This window comes from Phallusia mammillata, chromosome 3 (assembly GCF_965637545.1).
Source record: "Phallusia mammillata chromosome 3, kaPhaMamm4.hap1.1, whole genome shotgun sequence".
Taxonomy (NCBI): Eukaryota; Metazoa; Chordata; class Ascidiacea; order Phlebobranchia; family Ascidiidae; genus Phallusia; species Phallusia mammillata.
In genome coordinates this window covers 6,299,619-6,316,454 of record NC_137254.1, presented here as the reverse complement: position 1 = coordinate 6,316,454, position 16,836 = coordinate 6,299,619, and the positions used below count along the sequence as shown (strand labels likewise).

The 16,836-nt window shown below is 36.2% G+C and overlaps 1 protein-coding gene across 1 annotated transcript; it reads right to left on the bottom strand.

The window, feature by feature from the left end:
* Nucleotides 1-14,432: 14,432 nt before the first annotated feature.
* LOC145219344 (uncharacterized) lies at nt 14,433-15,650 on the bottom strand. The gene is made up of 2 exons (XM_080086718.1): nt 15,183-15,650; nt 14,433-14,708 (listed from the first exon to the last, which is right to left on the bottom strand). The coding sequence occupies exons 1-2, from the start codon at nt 15,648-15,650 to the stop codon at nt 14,433-14,435; spliced, it is 744 nt and encodes a 247-aa protein (XP_079942844.1).
* Between the last annotated feature and the right edge of the window lie 1,186 nt (nt 15,651-16,836).

Genomic DNA, 16,836 nt, shown 5'->3' with positions numbered 1-16,836 from the left:
AAAGCAATTTATTAATAAAAATGAGTAATTCATATGTCCGCACACCAATTCGCAAAATACCTCAAATGAAGCCTTTGACGATTGTATGAAGTAGATTCCATCTTTAAACCCAGCGTCTCTCAGTTGAACACATGAGCGGGCAGGATTGGGGAAAGTACCAAGCGATGATGTTGTTAATTTCTAAAGTAAATGACGCAAAACACAATTAGACTTTATGGAAAAGTCTTGACATAACAACATAACAAACATTACACACCTGATGTATTGTAAAGTTGAATATCCCCAAAAGTAAACCCAAAGCAGCCAGAATTACAACCGCACACACCAAGAGAATAATAACATGGATCAATCTCTGCATTTTTGACAATTTTTCTGGACATTTGTCACTCGATGGTAGCGTAACATTTTCTACATGATATACACAGAGCTTAAACGTACATGCAGCCTTGTCGCAGGCCTGAAATCTTTATTTGTTTAAATCACTTGTGTGGACACGAATAAACTCAGTTAGTTTGGTTGCATGATAGTTAATACAACTTACCATAATCTTGTACGATTTCAACTGGTCTCATTGCAGGGTTGCCTTCATACGCGTTTTCTGAAAAGCATGTAACGTGACACTCTTAATATTCGATGGGATATTTTTGCTTCAACGTAAGATTACGTACAAAAACCTATTGTGTTTTGTTGTTGTTGCTCAAAGGCAAAATTTTTAAAACACATGTTATGTTGCAAAATATTAAATTTGTTATGACACGAAATACAATCCATCCATGCTACGAGTTAAACCTCAATGTTAAAGGTTTGTAGTAACGATTCACACAATATGAAAATAAAATATATATTACAAGTTAAAAAAGAATTTTACCTCGTTTATTTGTACTAGTTGTAGCTTGTCGAGGATGCCTTCTTTTAAACTCAATTGTTTCATAAGTGCTAGCATCATCCCTCACATTAATACTATTCATCTTTGAGCCAAATCTCAAAACTGTTACAAGAAATCATGTTTACAAAATTTCAAACGTTTTTCATTTGACGACCAAAATGGTTGGTTTAGTTACATTTTTACACTCGATGGGAAAATATTGTTTGTCCTTATGATTGTTTTTTAAAGCACTTGCAATATACAGCCAAGTAAGCTGTCACACTTGACCACAAACGCCAGTATTAAAACCACTACAACTCAGGTTCAAAGCACTTCCAAATTTAATGTAAAATCCAAGAACTAAATAATACGAAGCAAACTTCAAAAGATATGATTTGTCCACACAATCAGTTACATCACGTTTTGCTATGCAACCGTGCAAAGATGCATTGACTCATCGCACAAGCACCGGACCAGCCAACAACATCTGCCAACTTCCGCATGTCGAAACAGAAAGTGACGCATGTTATGCGAAATTGTTTGAACAACTGCAAACATGACGCTGGTTCGAATTGTTTTTTCAGGAATAAGTTCCTTATCTTTTTTGTTCCTGTGTATAAATATGAACTCAACTGGCATTAAACTTAATATCTAAACCCCAATGGTGTTGAAAGTACACGCAAAAGTCAATCACACAAAAACCTTCTTAGTTGCTGTTCAACACGGCAAGCATAAAGAAGCCCTTAACGGGTTTTTGCAGTCCAACAAATATTTGAAAAAAGACAAAAGCAGGAAAGATACCATTTTGATAAATACTATTGCGCGCCGGTTCATTTCTTCGCTCAAACTTTTTATCACTAAGACCAATCTACACAAAGGTTAATATTGCAGGAATTAGTTTTAGTGAAAATAATCTCGGCCCGTTTGAACAAAGGTGACTTCAAAAGAAAGTTCAATTTGTGACTCATATCACGCTACCGTAGTTTTACGACAAAATCTATACCATGTAAACTTTGAAAATTACCAAGTGCTGAAAGAGTGAATCGAATAAGCTTAGTTATCTGACAAATACAATCACTGCAAGCTTCTTTTAAAGTTTAAATAGTTCAAGTTGAAGCTCATTTTTACCACTACAATTTGCTGCCAATGTTTGCATAAAGATATACATTTACTTTGCTCACTTGTTAAAACAACTGAAAACAATTATATGGTTTAGCAAATAAAAACGTCACTTTAAGTCAAAATTACACTTCACACTTTTTCTCTGCAATCGTTTGTATCCTTGCAAGCTTATTTCCTGTAGAAATTCCACAGAGGTCGACAACCTTGGCACGCGTCTCACTTAAGAAACGTGTGCTGATTATTCATGGCACGCCTAGTAAAAAAAGTTCATGCGCGTTGTATTTAAATTTAATTTAAAATATTTTACTGCTTGTGGTCAGTTTATACCATCCAACAGTTTCATACTAAATTTTGTAAAAAAATGAGTGATCATTTCGTGTTTACTTGTTACCTGTATAGAATATTATATCATTAACTTCTCCTCTCGCGATCTTCCAACCCATTTCTGTTTAAAGGACAATTGCGCCGTATGTGGCCAGGTTTGCCACACCCATAACACGTAATATTGCGGTTGTACGGAACTCTTCGGGGAGGTGGAACTTCAGAGAGACATTGTAGCTTTTACACAATCTCCTTCATTGTCTCCTGGGTGTGCACCGCTTCAAGTTTTTACAACCAATCGCCTATGGAAGGTTTGTTTTCCTGATTTACTCCGTGTACTGCATGGACCCTCTACCCATTCCACTTTGAAGCAAAGTTCAGAACCACGACGATATTTGTTGGCAGCCCCTACCATTTCCTCTGGCGTCAGATTTTGGCACACATTGAAAATGTAAAAAGCAAGATTTCTGTACTGTAGACCACTTAAGAAAGCAATGTATGCAGCACGGTCACGTATTTGCATGACACTTCCCGCAGTACTCTCATCATAGGCAAGACGAGCAATCTCTCCCAATTCACCCAAGTAAATTTCAATCGATTTTCCCACTTTTTGTTTTCTCTCCATATACCTGCACATGGTAGTGCTGCTCTCGATTTCGGGTGCAAGTCTTGTATTCGGGCGATTTCAAAAGTCCTCAAAATCTTGTTTTTGTTCTGTAGTAAGGTTCATTTTCTTTATGACCAAACCAATCTCGGGCACACCAAAAGATGTTAAAGACAGCGAACGCTGTTGCATGGGGATTTTAAGAAGGTCAGCAAAATTCTCAAAACTCATTAACCACGCTGCAAAATCATGTTTCCCATCAAATTGTACCGGTGTGTTTATACATTCCGAAGATATTTTCGCTGAACATGGCTCAGCTGGTTCAGGTTCTCGTTTCAAGTTTTTGCTTCATTTACCATCTCGTCACGACGTTCTGGGGTGTCAAGGGGAGTTCTATCCGAAATTGAAGTAGATGCAAGTGATTTTCCTCGAACTAAATCGATTTTTCTTTACTTTTATGCATCAAGGTACCACCACTGCAACGTTCCGCTGCCACCACTGCAACGTTCCGCTGCCACCACTGCAACGTTCCACCGTTTTTGTAGGTTACCAAATCAGTCTTATTTAAATAGAATCCAACGATTAAAAACGATAATTACGAATACAAAACACACACAACAATCTAACCACACCACGAGACAAACGGGCGACAACCTCCCGTAATCTCGATTCCAAAACTTTAACACATAAATCATAATCGTTACAATATATATGTAAAAATTTAGGCTGTGGAATTACTATGTAATGAAAATGTAATAAAACGTCATTGGTGCTTTACATTTTCCTGCCCGCAACCGATAATAGGACGGTGTTGCGTCAAACCTACATGGTTGATTACAACAAACCTTCATCGGTTTCCTACCTGTCTGTACAAAGACATTATGTAATTGGCCCTCAGGCCAGGTCAAATAGCTGACCATGCTGTGCGTGGACGAGAAATCTCTTTCGGTGACCGTACTTTCCCAAATTCTGCTAGAAACGTTGTATTTCAAAGGACTTATATTCATCTTGAACTGATACTGGTCATTCTGGCGATACCCCAGTACGAAGCTGACACGTGCTGCATACCAGGCAGATAACGGTGCTTGTGATTCAACTTTCGACGAGTTCACCACTGAGCCTACGCAACTCAATTTGTAAATCGCGGGTCCCCAATTTCTGTTATGGGTTCGAATCCCACCGCAGACGCCCGCCTACACTTTGCGAAAGTTTTTATTGATTTGCTTTTTTTTAGGTTTTGCATTTTTGGTTCAAGCTATCGTTAACATAAACTAATTGAACCAGCAAAGTATCTTTGGTTGGTAGACATGTGTTTAACTCGGTTATATTGTAGCTGCGGGTAGTTTTCATCATAATACAGTGCCAAAAAAGTAGCGGAAGCAAACGGTTTGAGAAAACTCAAAGTTCGAGTAATTTTTCAGTAATGCTTCGATGTTTCCTGTTGCACATGAATCAAATACAATATGTGATACAGGACTCGTGGCAAAAACGCAGCTCTAAATATTATTACAAACGTCCAGGCCTAAACGCATGTGAAATATTATCTGCATTTACTTGAAAAACAGGAAGGAACATGATGAAATAATTTACCCACTGATGCTATTGTTTTCGTATTTTGTGCTAAAACAAGGAATGACATTCACGTAGTTAAAATTTCAAGAATTGCGCAAATTTCGACTTAGTTTGCCAATTTCGACCTTGTGTGAAGCGTTTAACGTGAAAACAAAACAAAATTAACAAATTTTCACTTACTAAACAAATAGGTGTGAAAGTTGGCCACAATTTTTTTGACTTGTTTAGCATGCATGTAGGGTTTATTTTTTTCGAAAATGCCCTATGACTTTAAATGCATTTGGTTTCGCGTACAACCTGGCAGTAACTTTACAAGCGTTATGCATTTAATTTAAACTACGTTATAATTGGAATTTCAAAATTAAAAACAATCATAAAGGTAGGAATAACAAACTGTTTAATCCATTTGAAGCGAGAAATTTTTCAATCGGTATCGGTTTAACTAACTTATTTAAGTTTGATAAAATCATTTGTCGTTTTTTTTTTTTATATGTAGGAAAAACCTTACTAAACTTTTTTAGGGATTTACTTTCCCACTTGGTGGAATCAGGCGAGCCTACTGGAAACTGTGTCTGGAGAGATAAACTTTCTTATCGGATATTAAGTGTTCGCAAATTAACAACGACATTGCGTGAAATCAAATTAACAACAAATGCAGAATATATATAGAAGTTCCAACACAAACCAATGACCGTGAGTACTCATCTCCTCCTGCACGTTTTCCCGGATTCATTAGAGTAAGTTACACAAGCTTTCCGTACCTTATCTTTAACGTCTAAGTTAAAAAGTTAGTGGTTTCTCTAACCTCGTTTTTTAGCACTCCAGTCAAACACGAAATTGTGCTTCAATGACATGATGCAATTTTTACCACGTTCTATAAGCACATATGTGATTTCGCTTTAATGTTGTTTCATTTCCATGTTTGTGACACGTTTATTAATACACAAAAAAGGCGATGATGTAACAAACAGGCCTTTGACCCAAAGTTACATCTTTGGGATTTGGGACTGCTAATTTCCACAGCGGGAAACTAACGACCGCAACCTTGTTGATTTCTTATAAAAAGGCTGATAAATTTGTTCCATGCAAAAATATCTTGCTTGTTTAAATCCCAACTCATAATTTCAAGAATTAAAACATAGGTGTTTTTTTTGCAATCTTCATGATCACCTTTGTACATGTTTTTTTTAATCACAGTAAACACTTGGTCGAAGTGAGCTTTTTCTGAAACAATTTTAAACGAATAAAGTAAAACAGTAATCAGGGATCAATTGTTATGTAATAAAGACGTCTCTCTTGCTCAAGCAATATGGGTTGGTGTAATTATCTTGACGTTGATGTTGTGTGTTTGATTATACGGGGTTGTTGTGTAAGTTGGTGGGTATTTGAACGGTAAAAATGCGAAAAAAAAAGAACGTTGAAATGCGAAATATCGCGATGCAACATGCGTATTTTGGCATATTCTAAGAGCAGAAGTAATAATTACTTTTCAAGCATTTCGTTCATGGGTGACGTTACAAAAATGACGTCACCAGTTTGTTTTAATGACGTTGTTGTTCGGAGTTGTAAAAGACGATTGGTGGATTGTTGTGTGATTTTATGTCCTTGCGATCTTCAGCTGTTTGAAATTAAAATGAATTTACTTAAAAATTGGTTTAGTTGAAATGTGCGAAAAGATTAATTTGGGTAAAATGAAATCAACCTGATTTGTTAATAGGATGGACTCATATTTTAGCTGCTTGTAAAAAATGTCGTATCTGTCTTTGTTTGTTCTTTTTTTCTTTACTGCAACTTTGTTCTAAACAAATGTACTTACTTATGTTGACAACTGTACTTTCTTGTTCAAACTTCAGTGACAATTCGTTTCTGTGAATAAAATGTGTTAAGTTTTAATCACGTCGACAATATACACATGTAGACATACTAAGTCTTTTCGAATACATTAGGAAAACAAGTTATGTCCTACATCGCACATTTGTTTTTATTGTAACTAATTCGAGCATTTTGTTCTGGAACAAAAGATGCCGCTTACCTCCTTTTACGTTTCCCCAACGTCAGAATGGCAACCACGATGCCGATTATGACTACGACGCTCCCACAAGCTGCTGAGGCTATGATCACCTTGACCATATTACCTGTAGAAATTTATACAATTTGGTATCAAGCAAGTGTGATCTACAATATTCTACATAAGCCGCAACACTATAATATGTTAAAAACAATCCTGACAGATGATACTTTTACTCACGAAAATATGTTTCGCGAAACAAAACTCGCTAAATTTCATTAAACAATGCCAAGGGTTACGTTAAAGTGAATTTCTTGGAAAAATACAAGGTTTAAGGTAAGCATTTGCGTACCTTGTGATGTGCTGCTTGGTGAGAATAGTTGATCGGTTCCGGTTGGTGTGGAGGTGATTGCTGTAGGAGTCGATGTGGTTGTGATCGTCTGTGCAGTCAGTAAGTTGTGGTCGCAGTAATCTATGTAGTCGTATGTGCAGTCATGTAAGTAGTCGGTGTGGTCTGTGGGTCGGTGTGGATATGGTGGACTGTGTAGTCGGTGTGGATGTGATGGACTGTGTAGTTGGTGTGGTTGTGGTGGTCTGTGTGTCGGTGTGGATGTGGTGGTCTGTGTAGTCGGTGTGGATGTGGTGGTCTGTGTATCGGTGTGGTTGTGGTGGTCTATACTAGTCACTGTGTTTGTGGTCCTCGCTACAGAAATAGATCGAATATCCGCGCACATCAGTAAAACCAAGAGTAATTTACGAACCATTTTGTTTGTTGTTTAATCTGCGACACAAAACAATCGTGGCTGGTAATATAAATGTATGCTGCATAAAACATTGTTAAAAAGGGGAGGCCACCAAGCCCGAGATTAAACGATGTTAAATATGCAACGAGGATTATCTTATTATTAAAAAAATCCACAGGACTAATATTTAAAAAAAATACCAATTGTATAAAAGTTTTGCAAGCATTTCTGTGACAAAAAGAAAAAATATGTTTTTACTGTTTTGGACTCTGAGCGTTCGGTGCGAGATGATTCTGGCGAAAAAAAAACTGGTTGGTAACAGACATGAAAGTAGACGACATCTTTATCGGAACGATCAAATATTGCCCAAATAAAAAACACAGAAATAGAAACAACCCCTTCTGGCTACGTAAGCTAAAAAGCAAGGCAAAGTAGTATAAAGGTTGTCAATATAATTTTAAGTTGTTTTTTGAAGTAGATATAAGATATTGAGTGTACGAACACATTAAACCCGAGGTCCAACGATTTGCGAAAATGTACTCACCCGGTCATACTCAATACGGGTCTAACGTTTATGGGAAACGTTTTGCTTAGGTAAACAAAAGTCAACAGGTCAGCGGAGTACGTTTTGCAAAAACATAGTAAAAAACAAATTTTATTGTTAATTTACTTTTGGTGCAAAATAGTGTCAGTTTCTTTCATACTGTCAGGGTGGTTATAAAAGGCTACTCTTGGACAGCAGCATCGATCTGAAATATGGAGATTGAATTTCTCGTAGTTAAAATACTTTTTCTCGTTTTTCCTATTTTTTTCTATACAACCTATGATAACATAATAATTTAACAAAAGATTGTAGACAAAAACTTTTTTAGTTTTGCGTGATTTCTACTAATGTTACATTAAGGATCAAAAAATTACGAATACGATTGTCCTTTTAGAGTTTTTCCGAAACTATTCTGAAAACACTTTAACCCACTCATTGAACGCTGATGTAGTTTCTTTTTGCAACAATGGCTTTTGAAACACGAAGCTTCATTCACTCAGTTGAAAAGGTTCTAACCTACAGCATGCTGCTAATTCACGCCCTAATCAATCGTTCAAACATAATAAATACGTTCAAACACGGCAACTTTTTTTACCTACAATTTTTATTAAAGGCGGCACTCTACATACGTTCCTCTTATATAGAATAATATATGCTGTTGATGAAGTATGTTGGAAATCCCTTGATTTTGAAACAATGGATTTTATTTACATCGGAAATGCGTAGCAGGAACACGTATAATAATACCATATCACTTTATCAATGAGTAACTGCGTGTTTCTGTTATAATCGTGCCACGTTTTGGCCCGGCAAGTTATATTATTTTCAGCTAAAGGCAGTACTTTCTTAGTGCATAGCCATTTTAATCGTTTTTAAAATTTGTTTTTTAATAAAACATTACGTAAGCCATCATTGTAATGCTTACGCATAAATGTCACGATATTTGGTTTGGCATGAAAAAAAGACACATGACTCTTTGAAATAGACATGAAAAAAAAAAAAGACACAATGACTCTTGAAATAGAAACTTACTCAATTTGGAAAATTTTAATACGTAGCGGGTGCATTGTGGTAACAGCTGTTCATATTGTGTTGACGCTTTTATTTTAACCGAGTCATACGTTTAAAATGAGTACATCATGCATTAACTACCAACACTTTTCGCTAACGCCAACCGTTTGCGTTCGATATGATGGATTAAAATCAGTTTCCAGGTCCATATTGTGCATCAAACATCGATAAACTTTCACACTTTTTTATTGTCATATGTGATATTTATTGTTAGTTGCATGCGGAATCAAATTCCTACAAAAATGCATTATAAACAGTAGTTGCGTTCAAATTCGTTGGTCCGTTTGTCCCAGCTTGCCAAACATATGAAGTCTAACAATAGGAGTGAACTGAACGGAAAACAGACATCACAAGATTTGGTTGTGTTGTTACTGATTCGCTTGTGTCTGCAGAAGCGCGTGGTTCCCCCAACATCAAGGCCCACTGAATCTTGGAATGGAAATGTTTTTGCAGCTAAGCTTCTTGGGCTATGTTATTCTCTTCCTGTACCTTTCTTGCTCTCGTAGTTTGTGTCGGTCGCCTGTACTATCGAGTAATTTCTTTGTCGTGATTCCTAAAACTTGCTGCATAGAACCGACATGATCCAGAAGCGAATTATATGTTGCATGACTTTTATTCTGGTTACGCAACACACATCAAGTCTCGTTATCTCAAGGCAATAGAAGAGAAAACAAAATCAACGAGTTATAAACTGACGCTCCGTTATCTTGTGATCGTTGCGACAATTATTAGTTTGTTTTAGGTTAAAAGCTTGCACAAAATATATGCTGCTATGGATCGCACAACTATTTTGAAATAACCGTTTCACGCACCAGCCCATCTTATTGTCAGACTGTTTCAAAACAAAAGAAAACCGGGAGCATGAAATAGTGTGGAAACGGTGACACTGAATATAGACTACACATGAAACGTAATGCAATACCGACCTGGGGTAATGTCGAATGAAACAAATGAGTTGCTTAGGAACGAAAAGTCATGCTGACAAAGTAAATTTTTCCAGTACTTTAAGCTTCGCCAAACCAATGTGCAAAAATTATGATTGAAAAGCATGTGACCGGTGTACGTCCTCGGTCGTTTGTCCGCCGGTCTGTTCTGCTGAACATATAAATTATAAAGTATGCATATAATAGAAGCAGGGGCGGCTCGTGCTAGTGTGCTGCGAACATTACAGATAACTTTCATCATACTTATTTTTTTTTTCTTAAGTATAATTTCCGCCTTGGTCGACATTTTTTTCATTTTTGTAAAAAAATGTGGCATTAATATGTTATTTATGGTGGAACTGCAGCTCCAGTTTCATGCCGAACCGTGACGTTTTGCACTTGTGCGCACTTAGAAAAGCTACAATCCGGACGAAATAGGCGACTGGATGCTGCGGCTCTCGCAGCTCCACCAAACACGCAGCATTTGAACCGGCCTGTAGTGTTGTGTTGTCTGTTTCGGGTCTATTTTGTGCTCCAAAACTAAACCCATTTGCTATATTCCCAAGTTCGACAGTGAGTACAGTTAAAAAATTAATTTGCCATCTTTTTATTTATTTGTTTAAAGGTTAGTCGTGAATTTTTAAGACGACTGTACTTCCGTTTCTGCAGTTATCATTGAATTAGAAAGTGTATCTACCACACCTTCAAAAAGAAAAAAAGGTCATCTAAAACTTTGAAAAATCACGATTAACCTTTATAATAAAAACTGAATAAAAAGTTAAGAAAACTGGATACGAAGAATGCTCTGACATGTGCGGGGGCTGGTGTGCGCGTGTGTTGCATTATTGTTTACTTGAAAGCTCGTTAATTCTTCTGCTTCTCTTGGCTCGTATCGGTCGCCTGCAGTAGCGAGTAAGTTCATTATTACGATTCTTAACGCTTGCAGCATAGAGCCGACATGGTCCACAAAAGATCAATTTAGTTCTTGTCTTATATGGCAGAACTACCTCAGCGATTTTTACTGGCACGAACTTTGTTGCTACATTTGTTGTCAATATAAGAGACATAACAATAATAACTTTGTTGTAAATTGCGATTTAAATGTAATGGCAGATATAAATAAACGCTTGATAGACAATCCCAAAATGTGATGGTCTATATAGCCAAATGTGATGGTCAATCTCAATTCCAAATGTGATGGTCAATCTCATAATGTGATGGTCTATATAACAAAGCACAAATCAAACAATATTGATGCAGACAATATATTCGACCCAAAAAAACAAAATTCCTTAAAATTTCCGAGATTACTAAAAACCAACTCATTAATGAAATGCCGTCTATCTGTTTGAGAGGAACCCGCTGCGTCTCATCATCGTAGTTGAGGGCCTGTCATACATGGATTTCATTTGTACATACTATATAATTAGTCCCTAAAAGCATCACGGTTCTTCAACATGAGACCTTATAGGTGGAAAAAGTGTGCAATGTTTGGTTTCCGATCAGTTGCTTGGCTATTGTGAGCCTGTTTACTATGTGGTTAATGCCTGATTGTGGAATCGTAAAGAATAAGTGAGGTTTTTTTTAGCTAGCCCAGCTAAATAAGAGTGCCGTTGGATGGCTACGATACGGTCTGTTTCTCGTCACCAGCGGCCCAGATGAAACCTTGTGGCACGAAAAAATGTGTACTGTCTGCACAGCTTATCATCTATTGCAATGTTCCCGACCGGTAGTACGCCACATAATTCCTGGCAAAAACCTTTTGGTTTGGCATTTCATCTTTTGCGTATTTTTGACACCAATCGCTTATTTTGACATAAATTGTATCCCTTGCTATCCTGGCGAAAAATCCGGGCGCTGATGACTTCTTGTGTAAACAAAATTATGTAAATCGTTTCGTCATAAAGATAACAAAAACGATTATGCGATCACCATTAAACTAGTTGCAGGGAATTACGGTCTACTGTGCAAAATGCAAGTGAGAAAAAACAACAACAACACACTGTTCCTTATTTACCTTTATTGCCAATTGGTCAGATTGTATTCTTGAATGGGTTGCATCGAAACCCAACATAACGAAGCTTTACTGGCCATAATCTTTGCCCTACGCAACTACTTAAATTTACCGCTAAGTAGGACAAAGATAGGCCAAATCCTTAATAATAATCTAGCTATTCCTGAAGTAGGGGCTGCAAAATTAGTCCGAGGCGTTTCCCTGTTACGCTTAACTATCTGCAAAGCCTAAATCTCGATTGAAGTTGGCTAAACGGCATTTACTGTGTTCACAATGCGACAGTCAGCTGCGCAACAATTTCCTTTCCCAGACTGTCCGATTACAAGCGTCATTTATGTTGGTCTGACACTGGAGCAAACCAACTGTTGTGACATGTTACACTGGCGCCGCTAAAATCAATATGGCTTGTCCAGCGCTTCAGTACACTGATATCAAATTTTGCGCGATTCTTTCGTGATTCAAGCCATATATCTCGCTGAAGCTGATGTAGATAACTGTTCTTCGATTATAAAATCGCTTTTTGCCAATCTTAAGCGGTCGACGTCGCAGTCTAGTGCTTGTTGATTAATACCGAGATTGGCATCTCGCCATACAAAGCCAACTTTATTGATTTGTTCAGTCGAAAAAAGCCTGCGAAGACAGAAAATAATTTACAAGCATTTCAGATTTGCAGATAATTCATCCAATTAACGTATATTCATAATACGAAACACATTTATTTACCAATCAGCCTAAATACATCTAATCACGTAAATTAAAGCTCATGGTAATGTAAATTTTAATAGGTTTGATATAGAAATGTAAAAAAAAAACAATATTAAAAAACTCTGAGAAAAAGTAAAAACAAGGGTAATTTGATATGGGGGAACAACCTATATTGTATGTATCATGAAATGAGCAAGGGCAAGAACCTGTTGTACTTATTGAGGGGTCGTAGAGTTTCAATAGCAAAACTTTCTTTTGAATGACAGTGAGCGTGGCAAAGACTTAATGTTATGGTATTTTTTCCATACTTTTAGACCTCGATGGCAGTGGTAAAAAAACAGACTAATGTTCTGAAAGATATGTGTCATTGAACACTGATTTGGTCTGACAAACTAAATAAAGGCTGTTTTCTTTCCTACAAAATTACAATTACATAATTCTGTACAGACCTATATTTTTGCGCTCGATAAAACTTGTCTTTCGGCAACTTTTACAGAAAGACAAATCAAACAATCTTATTAGTTCGCTGCACGAGTTTCGTTGCTGGAAGTGGCGATACGACTACTTAAGAAAATCAACGTACATATTATCATATTTTAGTATTAGTGTTTTGAGTTTAACGCAAATCAAAACGTAATTAGAAGACATATGAAAAAAACGGTTTTACCTTCCAGTGATTAAAGATTTTTTTTGTTATATTGCAAATAAATTGGCCTAAATATCACGTTCAAAAATAAACACTGCATAATTTTATATTATTAAACACAGTCCTTTCGTGCAATGGAGTATGTTAATAATTTACAAAATCTTTCATCCAAATTGTCATTTAAATCGTATTTGACGAAAAAATATTATTATTGTTCAAATCTCTCTAAGAGATTCCAAATCTCTCTAAGAATGAGCATAACCAATTGGAGTCGTCATGTTTAATCAGCGGCACTAATGAGAGTTTACAGAACAGTATGTCTGCGCAGCTTATCATCTGTTGCACTAGTTCTCAACCGGTGGTACGCGACGGAATTCCTGGCGAACAACTTTCGGTATTTTATCTATTGCGCATTTTTGGACGCCAATCGCTTGTTCTGACATAAAACACTCGCGTTGCGTATCACTTTTGGCCGCTAATGAACCTTTGTAAACAAAATTTTAGTTATAACGATAACAAAAACGATTATGCGATTACCATTAAACTAGTTTACAAGGAATTGGTGTATACTGTGTTAAAAAAGTTTGCAAGTACAAAAAGGGCAAAAAAACGAAAACGAACAAACAATGAACTGTTCCTTAATTAACTATATTGTCATTGGTCAGATACTATTCTTGAATGGGTTGCATCGAAACCAAACATAACTCAGGTTTAATGGACATAACTAGGCTGAATATGTCCTTTGTACTATCCAACTATTTAAATATATCGCTAGGTGGGACAAAGAAAAACTAAAGCCCGGTTCGAATATCCAGTTAATCCTGGAACAGGAGCTGCAAAATTTGACCCGGCCGTTTCCCCGTGAAAGCGATATTATGCTTATTTTAGGTCATACAGCAAATAAATCATTGTTGATTGTTTTCCACATATTTTATTTGTTTTGGTTAAATTTAATTATCTCATGCTTGGTGAATATTGATTTTAATGAAACATTTTATACGAGTTGATGTAGCTAAACATAGCGGGACCGACCCCAAATGTTTTTTTTGTAATGTAGTAAAAAAATCCTATCGTGAAACAATAGGATGTATATCAAAATAATCCATTTACTGGCGCCTAATTTCTAACTTCGAGTACTGTACATTTAAATGGTTTGGTGAACATTGATAACTATGCATAGAGTCACGGTTTTTATTTTTACTCTACGCAATACATGTTTCACACTTTTAGAAAACCAAATCCATACAAAAAAATTAAATTTGTTTTTAACATTTTTTAAGCCCAAGCAAACCTTTCAAACATCACATCGATGAAGATTCTGCTTAGTGTGGGTCAACATGTGTCTTTTAAAATTTGAAATGAACCTGAAATTCTTTTCGCAAACATCACAGCGATAAGGTTTCTGTTTAGTGTGAATCAGCATGTGTCTTTTCAAACTTGAAATGACACTGAAACTCTTTTCACAAACATCACATCGATGAGGTTTCTCTTTCGTGTGAGTCAACATGTGTCTTTTCAAAGTGGTACTTGCGGTAAATCTTTTATCGCAAGTATTACATCGATGTGGTTTCTTTTTAGTGTGAATCAACATGTGGGTTTTCAAATTTGAAGTGACACTGAAGCTCTTTTCACAAACATGACATCGATGAGGTTTCTCTTTAGTGTGAGTCATCATGTGTGTTTTTAAATATCCACCCTGAGCAAACGTTTTTTCACAAACATCACATGGATGGGGTTTCTTTTTAGTATGAATCAACATGTGGGTTTTCAAATTTCCACTTTGGGTAAATCTTTTATCACAAATGTCACATCGATGAGGTTTCTCCTTAATGTGGGTCAACATGTGGGTTTTCAAACTTTCGCTTCGGGTAAATCTTTTATTACAAGTATCACATTGATGAGGTTTCTCTTTAGTGTGGGTCAGGAAGTGTTTTTTCAAATTGGAAATAGTACTAAAACATTTGTCACAAAAAACACATCGATGAGGTTTCTCTTTGGTATGAATTAACATGTGTGTTTTTAAATCTTTTATACGCGCAAACACTTTTTCACAAACATCACATCGATGAGGTTTCTGTCGGGTGTGCGTCAATTTGTGTGCTATTAAATATTGCTTACGAGCAAACTTTTTTTCACAAACATCGCATCGATGAGGTTTCTCTTTAGTGTGGGTCAACATGTGTTTTTTCAAATTTGAAATGGTACTGAAACATTTTTCGCAAACATCACATCGATAAGGTTTTTCTTGAGTATGTGTCAACATGTGTGTTTTTAAATGTCCCATATGAGCAAACCCTTTATCACAAACAATACAGAGATGAGGTTTCTCTTTAGTATGGGTCAACATGTGTGTCTTCAAAGTTCCACTTCGGGCATAGGTTTTTTCACAAACATTACACCGATTAAGTTTCCCAATTTTGTGTTTTAGCATACGTCGTTTTACATTTCCACCTTCTATAAATCTTTGACCACAAATATCACTTTTCTCCAAGCCCAAATCCAGAGATGTCATATCTTTCCGATTCCTTGCTAAGGTTTCATAAAAAAATATGTTTATCTGACTTGAGAGTACTATGTTTGCAGCTGAAACAAGGTTTTAGAATTTACACAAATGTTTAGACGTTTCAAAGAACAAACAAACCGTTGGATTAAAAATGTTTGACATAAATCTAATCAAACAAACCTGTTACCACCGAAACTTTGAAGCAAGATATGTTCACATTATACTACAATTTCATAAATAAAATGTGATTAATTATACTGCATATTACTTACCACGAAGTAATGACCGAAGCACTATGTAACAACAAGTAAAAGCAGCTGAATTCCAATACTTAAGTTAAGTTTTGAACAAAATGGCGATCGGCGCGTCATAACGTTTTTGAAACCAAGCATTGGCCTTACAAACATGACCCACAATTTTGCGAATAACTGTCTACAAACCATATTTAGCAACTGGAGTTAGCTAGCCGGCATCAATCAGCCTTGCTATGTGGCGGGCGGCTGTGCAACAATTTCTGGCATCTGTACAACAAATAATTTCCTTTTCCAGCGTGTCCGATTACAACACCCTGAAACTAGATCAAAGCAACTAAGGCAAAATTAAAATGGTTTATGCAAAAAATGTCAGACTTAGTCGACAATATAGTATAGCACGTAATATCCTAAACAGCCAAACTAAAGAAAGCTTGTAATGTTGTTGAGATGGTGGCCACACACTTTTACAAACACCATTTCATGAACGAAATTCAAATGTGAAAATAAAATCCACTTATTCCAAGTGTAGACCAAAGTTTCGGTAATGGTGCAAAAAAGTCGGTAACGCTCAAATGCTAATGCTGGTTATAAAGGCAAAATCTTGGCAAATAAGCGAGTGTCAAATTCATTTCAATTTTCGCTTAAGTGTTTTCATTTTAACACAAGACGTGAGCCTATTCATAACATATTAAGCCTAAGTGTTTGCAATATTGGAAAAGTTAACATGAAATAAGTTGTGTTGCATCCCTATTCACTTTATTGTTTCTAGTTATCCTTTTAAGTTCAAACTAACTGCCAAAGCTATCATACATAACGTCACTTAATTTCAATCATAATCTTACGTAAAAGTAAATTACGTCATTGCGATTATGATAACTACTCCGTTAGTTTACTTAAGACTTTTTAAGTGCTAATTATAGTTTAAAATTGAAGGTAAAAAT